This window comes from Trichomycterus rosablanca, chromosome 13, assembly GCF_030014385.1.
Source record: "Trichomycterus rosablanca isolate fTriRos1 chromosome 13, fTriRos1.hap1, whole genome shotgun sequence".
Lineage (NCBI taxonomy): Eukaryota > Metazoa > Chordata > Actinopteri > Siluriformes > Trichomycteridae > Trichomycterus > Trichomycterus rosablanca.
In genome coordinates this window covers 22,327,298-22,340,917 of record NC_086000.1, presented here as the reverse complement: position 1 = coordinate 22,340,917, position 13,620 = coordinate 22,327,298, and the positions used below count along the sequence as shown (strand labels likewise).

General features: G+C 38.8%; 2 protein-coding genes across 2 annotated transcripts in view; both read left to right on the top strand.

Annotated features, from left to right (window-relative positions):
* The first annotated feature begins 1,412 nt into the window (after nt 1–1,412).
* Nucleotides 1,413–13,620, top strand: part of ddo (D-aspartate oxidase) — a 29,473-nt gene continuing 17,265 nt past the window's right edge. The window contains exon 1 of the mRNA XM_063007833.1: nt 1,413–1,461. The gene's annotated coding sequence lies outside the window, so the exon portion shown is untranslated. The remainder of the gene's footprint in view (nt 1,462–13,620) is intronic.
* On the top strand, nt 1,939–10,205 carry foxo3a (forkhead box O3A). Its single transcript, XM_063007224.1, has 2 exons — nt 1,939–2,657; nt 8,779–10,205. Exons 1-2 carry the CDS (start codon nt 2,082–2,084, stop codon nt 10,093–10,095), a joined length of 1,893 nt encoding a protein of 630 aa, XP_062863294.1. The 5' UTR covers nt 1,939–2,081; the 3' UTR covers nt 10,096–10,205.

Sequence of the window (13,620 nt, the reverse complement as noted above, 5' to 3'; positions counted from 1 at the left end):
GGCCATAAATTACTACTTAGTTCTTTGCACAGCATGCTTCAGTACTTTGACAAGCCATTTTAATAAATACTGCAGACATTAATTAATGTATTGTAGGTCTAATCATTTACGGATACCAGCAAAGTTATTCTATACTATATTAAAGCAGATTTGGTAGGACACATTGTAGGTCATATTGTTTCCATTCCAACACAGTTACAATACAACAGGAATACAAAAACAGTTTCTCTAAAAATTAGGTTAGGCCAGGGGTACTGCAAAGACTTAAACTCAAATGTCCAAGGTGCCGGTGGCCTGGATAGGTATTCAACACAGTCTTGTCTAAATTTGTTTATTTTAGAGGCACCTTTAATATATTTGTTGTTGTGTATTCCATGAAAATAAACGGAATTTTACCTGTGAATGAAGATGACCATAAGTTAATTTGGTGTTCTTCACTAACAAAAGGGACTGAAAGGAATGAATATTTTAAAAATGGCGCCTATGCTTTCTTAAGTTAACAAACCTGTGTCCTGCTTGACAACACGTGTTTAAGCCAATCAGGTTTTTGTGACGTCAGTGGAGTTAAGGGCGGGGCAAGTAAGGCTCCAAGCGTATGATGAGCATTCCGACTCTTGAGTGAGTCAAATTAGTTAATTCGACTCAGTCAGTAATTTTGTTATTGAGTCTAATTAACTGATGTGGCTTACTCTTTTAGCCAATGACTTCAAAACGACTTATCTTTGAGGAGTAAATCGATTGTTTTACTTATAACTCGTACAGCTAGACAAGGTCTTACTTAACCTCATAATTAATAAAAAAAACTAAACTGGTTTGTTTTTATAAATAACACTACAACAATAACCTATCACAACAACCAGCATCAACTATTTGAATCCTTAAAGGATTCCTTAAAGGATAACGTGTGTGTATATATTTATATATTTTTTCGTTTATTTGTTTATTCATAGATCTTTATCTACTAAAGTGGCATTTCAACCGATGCAACAAGAAACCTAGAGAACCTCAAATATTAAGCGTATTGGTGACATAGACTGAAATAGTTTTCCTAACGTTCACCCAAAAGAGCCGATTCATAGAGTCGACTCATTTGCGAACTAAACATTACTACCCCCTAACAACAAGCACAAGCTGAGGTGAACCAACTTTGTGCTAAAACAACTAGGCGGCGTTTTTACTGTATGGACTGAATGGCTGTGCGCTAAAGTAGGTAGATTTTAGCAATCCTGCTGTAGTTTTATGGAGCGGCTTTTTAAAGAGCTGAATCAAATAGCGGAATGCAGGGGGCGTGTTTTAATGTTGAACGGTTCCTTGTTGCAGAGGGACTCGGGTCGGTCTGTCGGACGGTGTTGCAGCACATTAGGAGACCTCTTTAGCTGGATTGCACAGGATGTGGCGCGCAGGATGTGATCGAAATTATGCAGATGCAAATGTGTTTGAAGAAAACGATCTGTTCAGAAGGTATTGTTTTTATTCGCAGCGTGGGACAGTAGATTATGGATTATGGCTTATGGCTTGATCAGTGTCATAACGCTGCACGGTAGATGAATCGCCCCCGCTTTTGGGCACAGGGTAGCGGTCTTCTTTCATTCTGCTGGGGTAGTGAGAGGGCTTGGAAACATTAGGATACCTGCTTAATTTAAAAACAATGTTACAAACAACGTTTTTCTTGTTGTCGGTGACGTCTTTGTAATGTTGCATTGACAGTGTAGCAGCCACAGTGAGTCAACCTTATCTAGATCGTCCTCGTTAGCTCTAATCTCGCTGTGCGTTCACTAAATGCGTTTAGTAAATGTGAAGCACTTGGTTCGTGAAAATTCGTACAAATTTAAAGGTGGAATGCCAAAAATGTGCACCTAACGTGCGCAAGAATAAAGATACAATTTCATGCACTTTGCACTATCTACACGAAAATATGCACAACTTGCAGAAGTTCCTAGATTCCCTTGCAAAATGTAGAACTTTAGAACAGAGTAGCAGTAAAGTTGGCTCTGTCCTGCAGTGAAATGCTCCCTTGATGGAATGCAAGAACACCCTCCGATCAACTAATCGATTCAAGACCATAAGCGCGCACCAGAGACATGGCACAGGCGTGTGGCGACGAGGACAAACCTCCAACATCAGACCTGGACTTAGATCCGGACTTCGAGCCCCAGAAAAGGCCCAGATCCTGCACATGGCCTCTGCCTAGTCCGGACTGCAGCACTGCCAAGCCAGAACCGACCGAGTCCGAGATCATTCCTGAAGAGGATGATGACCAGAACTGCCCCGATGATCCCAGCCCAATTACACACACAGGTCAGGAGACGACCTACACTAGGGCTAAACAGGGCCGAAAACGTGATGCCCATGATCCAGCACTCGATACTGCTTCCAATGGCAAAGACGGGGAGAGTTCCCATTCTCCCAGCAGCTCAAAACCGTTGCCTGCTGCAGCCAGTGACTCTAGCATTACCACCCTGGCACCAGCACAGCCCAGAAAATCATCTGCCCGCAGAAATGCATGGGGAAATTACTCATATGCAGATCTAATTACACAAGCCATTGAGAGTTCACCCGAGAAAAGACTGACTCTGGCTCAGATTTATGACTGGATGGTCAGATCTGTGCCATACTTCAAGGACAAAGGTGACAACAATAGCTCTGCAGGCTGGAAGGTAGGTGTGCAGTGTTTTATGTACAGTACTATAATATACCTTAGTGCATTAATGAAATTAGTTTGTCTGTTCAATCATTTCACCATGGTTAGTGTTGTGGTGGGTCTGGCCACCCATAAACACTATGTGCACCCTATACAGGGCACACAACATCAGAATCAGACTTTATTGGCCAAGTATGCTCACACATACAAGGAATTTGACTGGTTATACAGATGCTGGTAGTGCACGATAAATACAATAAGAACAGTCTTAAACACACACACGCACACACACACACATATACTCTCTCTCTCTAACACACACTTCACACATTCATACCTGTAAACAATTAGCATGTGTAATTCACATTATGGGTTAAAGGTGCAGAGTTCTGTGCAGTATAAAAACTATAGATATATACTATATATAAATAAGAAATGAAATGAATGTGAAAGACCAGTGTAAGCAGGGTTGCGAGTCATTATATAAGTTATTATAAACATGCAAGACTTGTCAAAGATATTAAATAATAAAGAGCATCAAACCCTGGTCCCCAGTGTTGACTTTGCTCCCCCGCTCCCAAACTTCTAGCTGTGCCACTGAACAGTCCAAGTGTTTTAAGCAGAAGTTTAGGAAGAAACGAAATAGTAGTTATACAGTAGTTACTTCTGATATTGTGGTCAGTTGGTGGACTATGGGTTTACTAGATGTAGAGCAGTCACGGCATTTCCTACCAGAAGCAGAGAGCCTGTCTCTCAGTTGAAGCCTGTAAACAACAGTCATATTAACAACAGTACATTTTATTGCATTTAAAACATATGCTGCTGTTGGGTTTTAAATATGGAGCTTGTATCGTCTCTAGTGACAATTCTGTTTGACAAGTCAACTGCATGTATTGTTTCTTACTCCAACCATTCACCCTTTTGGTACACTTGCTCCATGGTCAGTAAGGGTAACCAAACTTAGTTTGGGTACTTAAGTACAGTACAGGTCAATGAAAACAACCACTAATTGTGGGATCATTGATTTAAAACATACACACCAAAGGTTACTGTCCATTGGAAAGGGGCATTAGACACTTTATGGCAGTTAGTTTTCTGGACATTGATTAAAAATAGCTTTGGACAAAACTGAAATAAAAAGTGTTTTCTAGTCTAGTTATTATGACTATTCTTGGTCTGGGAAATTGGCCCCAATTTGCCCCCAGTGTTTCTGGGTTTTTGTTCATCACCAGTGTGTACTAGTGATTAAATGGGTGATGCCAGGGATTCACCAAAAGGGCGTTTTAGTAACCTGATAAATGCCACAAGGTTGCGAATGATAAACGCTGTTCAGCCCATTTCTTTTAATCAGACCAAGTTTGTATCTCATAAGTTTAACCCCTTATAACCTTTAATTGCAAGAACATTTAATACTGGAGGCCTCCTAACCTGCAAAGCTCTCAATACACCTGATTCAGTACTAACTAAACCTAGGAAACCTGCTCTATATCAAAATTATTCATTGTAAATTCCGCATATTCCATCAGCTCACAATATCATAGCATTTGTGATGAGAAATTACTAGCATTGTGAGTGTTTTTTCTTATTCTTCATAATTAGAAACAGAAGTTTGTAAAAGTAACACAATAATAAGAAAATAAAACAAGTCTCATGCAAAGATTTAAATACCCCAGTTCAAATGTCATGTTTTGTTAATTTTAAAGTAAAAATTACAGTCTCCTACAGGGAACAAACTTAAAATTGCCTTTGTTTTTCAAATGTTGGTGCTCATTTCTTAATACACTATATGGCCAAACGTATATGGACACTTGACCATGAGCTTGTTGGACATCCCATTTCAAGAACATATGGTATTAAAATAAAGTAATTTTATATTTTTAACTATAACAGCAGCCACCCTTTTGAAATGGCTTCTCACGAGAAGTATTTCTGTGGGGATTTGTTTCCAGTTTGTTAAATGAGCATTTGTATGGCTGGGCACTGATGCTGGTCAGGAAAATCTTAATTGATTTTCCAGTTCATTCCAAAGCTTTTCAGTGGGGCTGAGGTCAGGGCTCTGTGCAGGTCACAGGAGTTTCTTTAAACCAAGCTTGTGTCTTTATAGACCTTTATAGACAGAGGCACAGTCGTTCTGAAACAGGAAAGGCCCTTTCCCAAACTGTTGCTGCAAAGCTGGAGGCATATAATTTCCTTTTTATAATTTATATCACCTGTTAGTTGTATGGATTAAACACATGAATTCAAAAATTAGAAGTGTTGTTCCATGTAGTGTATTGATTTGTTAAACATATTAGAATACATAAACATTTAATGTGCCAAAAATACACATACACTTTTCTCTCTTGTAATGGATATGTTTTAATAAAATTAATAAAACATTGCCTTAAGTTGTGATTTTTAAAACCTTGCTGAATGTGAATATAATGTAAAAAACCTTTCAAGCAATGTAAAATATGCTGAAGTAGTTCACCATAAAAAAGAATGCAAAAATTAAATTGACTGCTTTAAATTTCCACTAAGTATGTAAAAGTGTGTTTTGCCCTTTGTTTGATAGATGCCCTGTCCATAATGTATTGCGTTCTTGCACCCAGTGTTTCCAGGTGGCACCAGACTTAACATGAACCTGATCAGAATAAAAAAGTGGTTAGGAAAAATTGAATGAATAATGGTATTGTAAAGAGGACAAATTTGCGTAACTGAGACTTGAACAAAAACAACAACATTACTAGTACTAGGGAAACCCATGTAAGCAGTAGTTATGGGCAAAAACGTATAATTAAACTTGGCTGAAAAGCAAAGCCAAACTTTCACCACAGTTTACGCATTTTTGGAGGATTTTGGCAGTACAGCACAACAGTGGTTATTAATGACATAAAGACGTAAGTGAATTGTATCCTATACGCTGTAGGAATTAATATGGTTAAGTCAAATATTGCTTTTTACTTTTATCCAATTATTTATACAATCTTAAATTCTGCTGAGTGCTGTATTCCTGTCACGCACACACAAAATGGTTCCAATAAATCTGCTTCTTTGTTACTTGTTTGAGTTTAGGAATTATCCTTGCCTGGAATAGCAATTTATCATGTGCTGAAACCAGTCTAATGAATTCTCCTGGCCTAACTGGATTTGTGCAACCATGACATTTTTTTTTTCCTCTCCCACTTTAGCGCATCCAATTTCTGCCCGTCAATCATCCTCTCACTAATGCTGGTCCCTGCTCCTGATTGAGAGGACGAGGCTGCTCCACGCCCCCTCCGACACGTGCACAGCAATCTAACATCTTATCGCCTACACTTGACGAGTGCAGTGCAGTACAGCGCTGTGTACAGTGAGCCACACCCTCTACCGCACTCCTTTCCCATCTCCGTGCAGGCGCCACCAACCATCCAGCAGAGGTCGTAATCGCACTAGTCTGAGAGAGAGTCCTCATCCGGCTTAATCCCGCCCCCTATCTGAACAACAGGCCAATCGTTGTTCATGTGGCCGCTCAGCCGGAAGGCAGAGCCGAGATTCGATACGATGTATTAGAGATCTCAGCTCTGGTGTGTTTTTACCGCTGCGCCACCTGAGCGGCCTGTATTTTTGGACATTTATTTCTACTCTTTTTACCTAATTAAAGACTGTGAGAAAATAAAACAGTGAAGTGTTTTTCGAGTGATTATAAATTTAAGGCTATTGTAGTCCATCTGATCCTCACTGGCAAGTAACCCAACACCTAAGCCATATCAAAATTTAGGAAAAACACTAAAGTTCCATAAAATATAATTACTCACTAATAATCAAATGTTTTCTGAAGCACTAGGTAGTGTGGGCCCCGCAGACGACACCTGGGTTTAAATCTGCTTTTGGTCACGTCTGTGACTTCTAAGATACCTTCATATTTTTCCAGTGTTTGTGTTTCATCATAAAGTTGTAAAGCTCAACAGATTTAAACATGTCTAACTAATGATATAACAATTTCTGGTCTCAGTACTGGAAATAGAAGCACTTTAGAGCTTTGCATCTACCTGCATCTGAATTAGGGAGGACTAAAAAAGGAAAAAGCATGAGGGTTTAATCAGTGGCAGCATTCTGATTGGCTGTTGTGTCCCCACCTCCAATTTCTATTGGCTGGTGGCTGGAGCACCACAATCAATCAGCTGATGGAAAGTATGTAGGTCAGTGTGTAGCAGAATATGAGGAGCAGGGGGTTTGACAGTTAGCTTTGTGTAGCCTGGAAAAGCTCCAATGCTTGCTGCCTGGAGCCAGCAGTATGGCCTCTGCAGGGTGGGGGAGAAGACACTCCATTATCAGCTTCTCTGGCTTTATAACTGAAATACTACAGTAAAAAAATGACCCAAGGACCCATGTTCCTGTGTTACACCCATATTTGTTCAGCTAGGCCAGGCCCTTTTCTGCATCACAATAGATTGGTAAAGAGTCAGGATGTTTAAATAAAGACAATAGCGTGACAGCATGGCATTAGGATGGAGAGGATAGCACTTAAGATTTTATTTCAGTGTTAGAGCTGTTCCACGTGTAATCAATGAGCTTCCATGAAAATACTGAGGGGAACCCAAAACTGGCTTTTAACTGTACATTTCAATAGAGTGACCGATTCAAATGCAAAATGAAATACACAAATAAATAGGCATAGTTTAATCTTGGATATCATTAATAAGTTAATGATAATAAATGTGTGATTTCATAAGGGCTTATGTAATTTATGTAGTTTTGTTGGATATTGTGCTTAGTGTGGCCAGGGTCAAGGTGGGTCCAGCACCACTTGGAAACACTTGACAGAAATACACCTGGACTGGACGTGGTGATTTAGAGCAGCCAAGCTACCTTTTGCAGGTTTTTGAGGATTATGGGGGAAACCAGGCGAAACCCATGCAGACATGTGAAGAACATGCCAAACATCTAACAAAGAGCAGAGTCATTTTTAACCCAGGTCACCAGGCCCCTGGTGCTTTGCAGTAACCACGCTGTGTGTGTATGGTAGCTACATGAACAACCTACATAAACAATTTGACAAGTTGACAATTCCATATCACTCGGTTAGAGAGTAATAAAAAAAGGAAAACTGCTTATACCCATGACTATATAATGTAAGATGCATTTTTTTGAGAACAGACATTTTTAGTGTAAGTTTCCTCACCAGACCAGTTTAATTTACTTCTAGAGGCTTTTAAGAAAGCTCAGGCCAGAGATCAAAACTTTAATGATTAATTAATAATCAAAATAATATTGCTAATCTCTTGTGCAGATTTAAAAAGTTCTCTAGGGAACTCCTTTATCTGTAGTCATGACCATGTTCTATTTACTTCAGCTTTTAAAACAGGTTATAACCCTATTAAAATTTTGTATCTTTCGATTTAACAGAGCTCATATCATGACAAATTATTCATTGTTACCAGCCGTTTGTATTACAAAATCACAAATACTTTCTCGTTGTAGTCATAATGTCAATTAAACATATCACAGTGTTTTTTCACAGGAAATGGGGTCTGGTAAGATCTAGTTTGTGTTATATGTTGGCCTATATTTTAACAGATGTTTTAGATATGGTTGATGCGACCCCAGTGAACATAAATACTTGTGTTCCCATAATACATTATAACTACTTATTAATACTAACTTAAAATGTTGTGGGGGATTATTACATTTTGCTATGCCCACACAGACTGTCCATCATTCAACTAGCCCTGTGAAAAAAAATTAACAAAATTTGATAGAGAAATGGGTTTAATGAGACTAGACATATCCATCCTTGATTACTGTCAGCCCTGCTGAATGTGAAAATAATGTATAAACCTTTCAAGCAATGTAAAATAAGCTAAATGTGCATAAATGCTGTACAGTACGCCATGAAATACTGGAGGAGGTGAGAAAGAAATTAAAATATAGCTGACTGGAAACATTATAATAACATTTTCAAGGCCCAGGGACTCGGCTGACCACAATGCGAGTTATTTTCTCTAGATTGATAAAGTCTAAAATAATCAAATAAAGTCTGACTGTGTTTAATTAGCACAAATACTTACTTAAAATGTGTAAACTGGTTGAGTAACCAGGAGGACTTTATTCATGAATTTGCCATATGTTTGAGATTTAATGTAGAGATAAACAGTTGTACTTTTTTTTCTTTACAGAACTCCATTCGACACAACTTGTCACTCCATAGTCGGTTTGTCAGGGTGCAAAATGAAGGAACAGGAAAGAGCTCATGGTGGATGGTCAACCCAGATGGTGGTAAGGGTGGCAAAGTGCCACGTAGACGTGCCGTTTCTATGGACAATAATAGCAAACTGATCAAAAGTGCACGTGGTCGTGCTGCCAAGAAAAAAGCTGCTTTTCAGGCTGCTCAGGATGGGAGCTCAGGGAGTCCCACATCTCGCAGCAGTGACGAGCTTGATGCCTGGACAGATTTCCGCTCTCGCACTAACTCCAATGCCAGCACCATAAGTGGCCGTCTATCTCCCATCTTAGCCAACTTGGAAGTGGATGACCCTCCTGAAGATGACTCTCCCCTCTCGCCCATGTTGTACACAAGTCCCAGCAGCATGTCTCCTTCCACTGGCCTGACTGAGCTGCCACGTCTAGCTGACCTTGCAGGTACCATGAATCTTAACGATGGCCTTAAGGACAACCTAATGGATGACCTACTTGATAACATCAGTTTAACTGTGTCACAGTCTCCAGACCAGGATGAGAATAGTGTCTGCAAACAGGAAAGTCCTGTTTTTACTTTTAGCTCTTCTGGCAGCAGTCTTGGGGTTCCCTCAGGCAGCTACAGTGTCAACCCCATGTTTAGCCCATTGTCTGTTACCAGCCTGCGTCAGTCTCCAATGCAAACTATCCAGGAGAACAAACAGGCTATTTTTACCTGTGGCTCCCCCTTTGGGAAGCAGAATTTACAAGATCTACTTGACTCTGAGCCTCATAGCCACAGTGATGTCCTACTTACTCAGTCTGACCCATTGATATCCCAGGCTAGTGCCTCCATCTCCTGTCAGAGTTCCCGTCGTATTGCGCTGCAAGCTAGGACTGGAGGGCAAGCAGGACCTAGCAAGTCCTCACTGTCAGGATGGCAAGTGAATGGTGTAGTGGGGTCAACAAGTGAGTCAGACTACCAAAGCTTCATCAAACAGCATCTTCAACAGTCTCCATCCAGGAGCACTTCTATGCAGCTCAGCTCCTCTGATTCCTTATTGTCAGGTCTTAATAGTATCATGGCCTGTGGTCAGTCACTATCTCAGGACCGATTCTCTACTGATCTTGATATTGAAGATTTCACCCGTAATCTTGATTGTGATATGGATTCCATCATGCGAAATGAGTTGATGGATGCAGATGATCTGGAGTTCAACTTTGATTCTCAGCTCATTTTTAATCAGAATGCAAACCTGAATTCAGGGAGTCTGTCAAGCACCAAACAAGCCTCAACTCACAGCTGGGTACCAGGCTGATCACCTCAGCCAATGGAAAGTAGTGACTGGGCAGAAAATGAAACTTTTTTCTGACCGTTTAAATAAAATTGTACGTACCTTCCAAGTGTACAATATTCCATAAAATGCTATCTGACTGCAACAGAAATGTGTAACTTGGGCTCCATTTTCACCTGGCTTTTCAGTAAGAAAAATACCCATTTACATTTATTGCAGAGATTTGCATGTGCCTCCAAAGTGTCTTTAATGGCTACTTGTGACCACCAGGATTGCAATATCTTAACCAAAGCTTCCCATTATCAGTGCATAGCTCAATACCATACAATGTAGTATATAGTGTACACTACATGACAATTACAGGAGAGTGCACACACCAGTCACACTGTACACACATTCTTAATCACCAGAACAGAGCTACCCACCACAAAACCAGTCTGTTCCTAGATTAAACACTAGATTAAAGTTTTATTTCTAACAATTGTGCTCATGCAGATGCCTTGAGCAGACAGCAGCTTTGCTAACAGTGTCTGTAGAGCACTCTACCAGGTTGATGGCACTGCTGAATTTTAAGCTTTTTATTGTGGTTAAACTGAAATAGCTATGTGCACTATACAGGGTGTTAAAAAAGACAAACATATAGGTAGTATGAAGCCTTATAAGATTTGGTTACAGTAGTTGAGCACTCATATACTCAGATACCCACTTAAATATAATGACATTTATAGCTGTCATTAACTAAAGCCAGGTGTAACTGGGGCCCTATATTGTTAATAAGGCAATAGTTTTGTGGTTATAAATTATGATTTTTAATATACGTAAGCTTGTGTATGTTAAATAATCTGAAGGGTTTTATGACTGATCTAAGAGTGCTTGCAGTTTGACTTTATGATTCAGGACAAGGTCTGAACTGAATGAACTAAAGAGCTGGAAAATTCTTTCATGTATTCTTGTAAAAACATTAAAATACACTTCTCCTCCCTTAGTTTACTGAAAAGAACTAGGTGTAGACAAAAAAATAGTTGTAGATCAAGTGTAAGCTAAGTGTTTAAAGATGGTCTCATTGTTAAAACACTTTTGCCAAGTTGGTCATCATTTAGTAGATTGTTGGCCTGTTTACATCAACTCTAGAGAAAAAATATATTCTTGTTCTTATTTAAAATGTTTTTGTCCATTCTTCATAGTCATTTTGTAAACCATAAAAAGGGAAGAAAACAAAAGGTGATGTACCCTTTACCTCTTACAGAGTCGTAAAAAAATACCAGGTAATGAAGTAGTATGTAATGTAAGAAATCAGTTCTTTTTCTAATAGTCTTTTAAAAATGTCAAAGGTGAATTTTATTCAGTACTTGATCATATAATGTTTCACCTCTTTTGTGACCTCTTCTGATTAGAATAGTTAAAAAATTATTAAATAGTTTGTAATATTTGTGTATATTTAAATGCTTAGCATATTCAAGCATTTAACTGCTCATTCTGGTGAGGTTGTTTGACACTACATTGTGCACATTTGGAGAATCACCATTTATAAGCTTTTAAGACTGCAACAACACATTAAGTTCTTGTACATATTTGCACATTTCACTGTGCTTTTAGGAGCAGTGTTTGCTCAAATGGCAACATGCCATTAAGCTCTTCACTTTGCATGTGAGAAGCAGAACAATCATAGTATTATACAGTAGTGTTCAAAAAAATAGCAGTGATTTTAAAAAAGTGAATAAAGCACAAAATCATTCTAATAACTTTTATTTCCATGAATGCAAATGCACTGAAAATACTACACTTTCAATTCTAAATCAAAACATTAACAAAATTTAGCCAGTTTGTGTTCATCATTTACAGAAAATTAAGAAAAATGAATATTAGGCTGTTCAAAAAAAATAGCAGTGCCAGCATTTTTCTCAAAAAATTTATCTATAAAAATGTTTGAGGTTTTACTTTAAATTACTGAACTAATATTTAGTGGCATAACAATTGTTTCCGAGATCTGTGTTGCATGGAGTCCACCACTTTCTGGCACCTCTGAACAGGTATTCCAGTCCAGGATGATTAGACTACATTCCACAGTTCTTCTGCAATTTTGGGTTTTGCCTCAAAAGAACACATTTCAGATATCAGAACACAAGTTCTCTCTGGGACTGAAGTCAGGGGATTGGGCTGGTCACTCTATTACCTCAATCTTGTTTGTCTGTAACCAAGATGTTTTGGGTCATTGTCATGTTGAAACACCCATTTTAAGGACATTTCTTCTTCGACATAGGGCAACATGATCTCAAGTATTCTGATATATTTAAATTGATCCATGATCCCTCGTATGTGATAAATAGGCATAACACCATGGTATGAGAAACATCCTCATATCATCATTTTGTACCACCATGCTTTACTGTCTTCACAGTGTACTGTGGCTTGAATTCAGTGCTCAAGGGGCGTCAGACATACTGTCTACGTCCACTAGACCCAAAAAGAACAATTTTTCTTTCACCAGTCCACAAATGTTAAGCCATTTCTCTTTGGACCAGTTAATGTGTTCCTTGGCAAATTTGAACCCATTCAGGACATGTCTTTTTCTTAACAACGGGACTTTGCAAGGAGTTCTTGCTGGTAAATTGGCTTCACTTAATCATCTTCTGTACTCACTGGTAACTTCAGATGTTCCTTGATCTTTCTGGAGGTGATCATTGGCTGAACCTTTGCCATTTTGGCTATTCTTCGATCCAATCGAACAGTAGTTCCACGCTTCCTTCCGCGTCTTTCAGGTTTTAGTTGTCACTTCAAGACATTGGAGATCATTTTAGCTGAGCAGCCTATAGTTTGCTGCACTTCTCTGTATGTTTTTTCCCTCTACTATCAACTTTTTAATCAAAGTACACTGTTCATCAGAACAATGTCTGGAACAACCCATTTTACCCAGTATTTCAGAAGGAAATGTGCTATGACCAACCTGTGCAACATTTGCCACCCTCCTACCTTAAATAAGGGCCAAAATTGACACCCGTTCTTCTGCAGAATGAATGGCTTCACCAATTGAACTCCTCACTGCTATTATTTTGAACAAGCCCCTTTCAATCAATGCTTCGATTACTCAGAATGAGCCGCATGCATGTCCTAATTGTTGGGTTTGTTTTGTTTTCATTACTCTACTTCACTTTCAAGTAAAATTTTTGCTATGTAGAAATATCACTTCTACTAAAAACAGTGATTTATCAGGTCAATGGTGTTGGACTGCTATTTTTTTGAACACCACTGTAGCTGCAACTGACATAGGTAATGCTGCTTATATGAACTGTTTTACATAGTAGTAGTCTCAGTCAGAAACCCTTGTCATTATTTACAACAATCCTAGAGTAGTTGCTTTATTATCGTTGAATCATTGATTCATTCATTTTGCACCAAGAACTGAGAGAGCACTGATTTACAATCTTTTTAAAAGCAATGTTGAGTTAGTGGACTTCACTGTTTACATCATTTTATTGTGGTAATTAAACGAAGAGTATTGTAACTAGCTGTCGAGAAATCAGAATATTTATTTCAAATATTTTAATCTGA

Bases quoted from the DNA above. Each gene is read 5' to 3' on its own strand.
- foxo3a (XM_063007224.1), top strand. From the start codon at position 2,082: ATGGCACAGGCGTGTGGCGACGAGGACAAACCTCCAACATCAGACCTG. The intron at 2,658-8,778 runs GTAGGTGTGCAG...TTTTCTTTACAG, and splicing joins ATAGCTCTGCAGGCTGGAAG to AACTCCATTCGACACAACTT.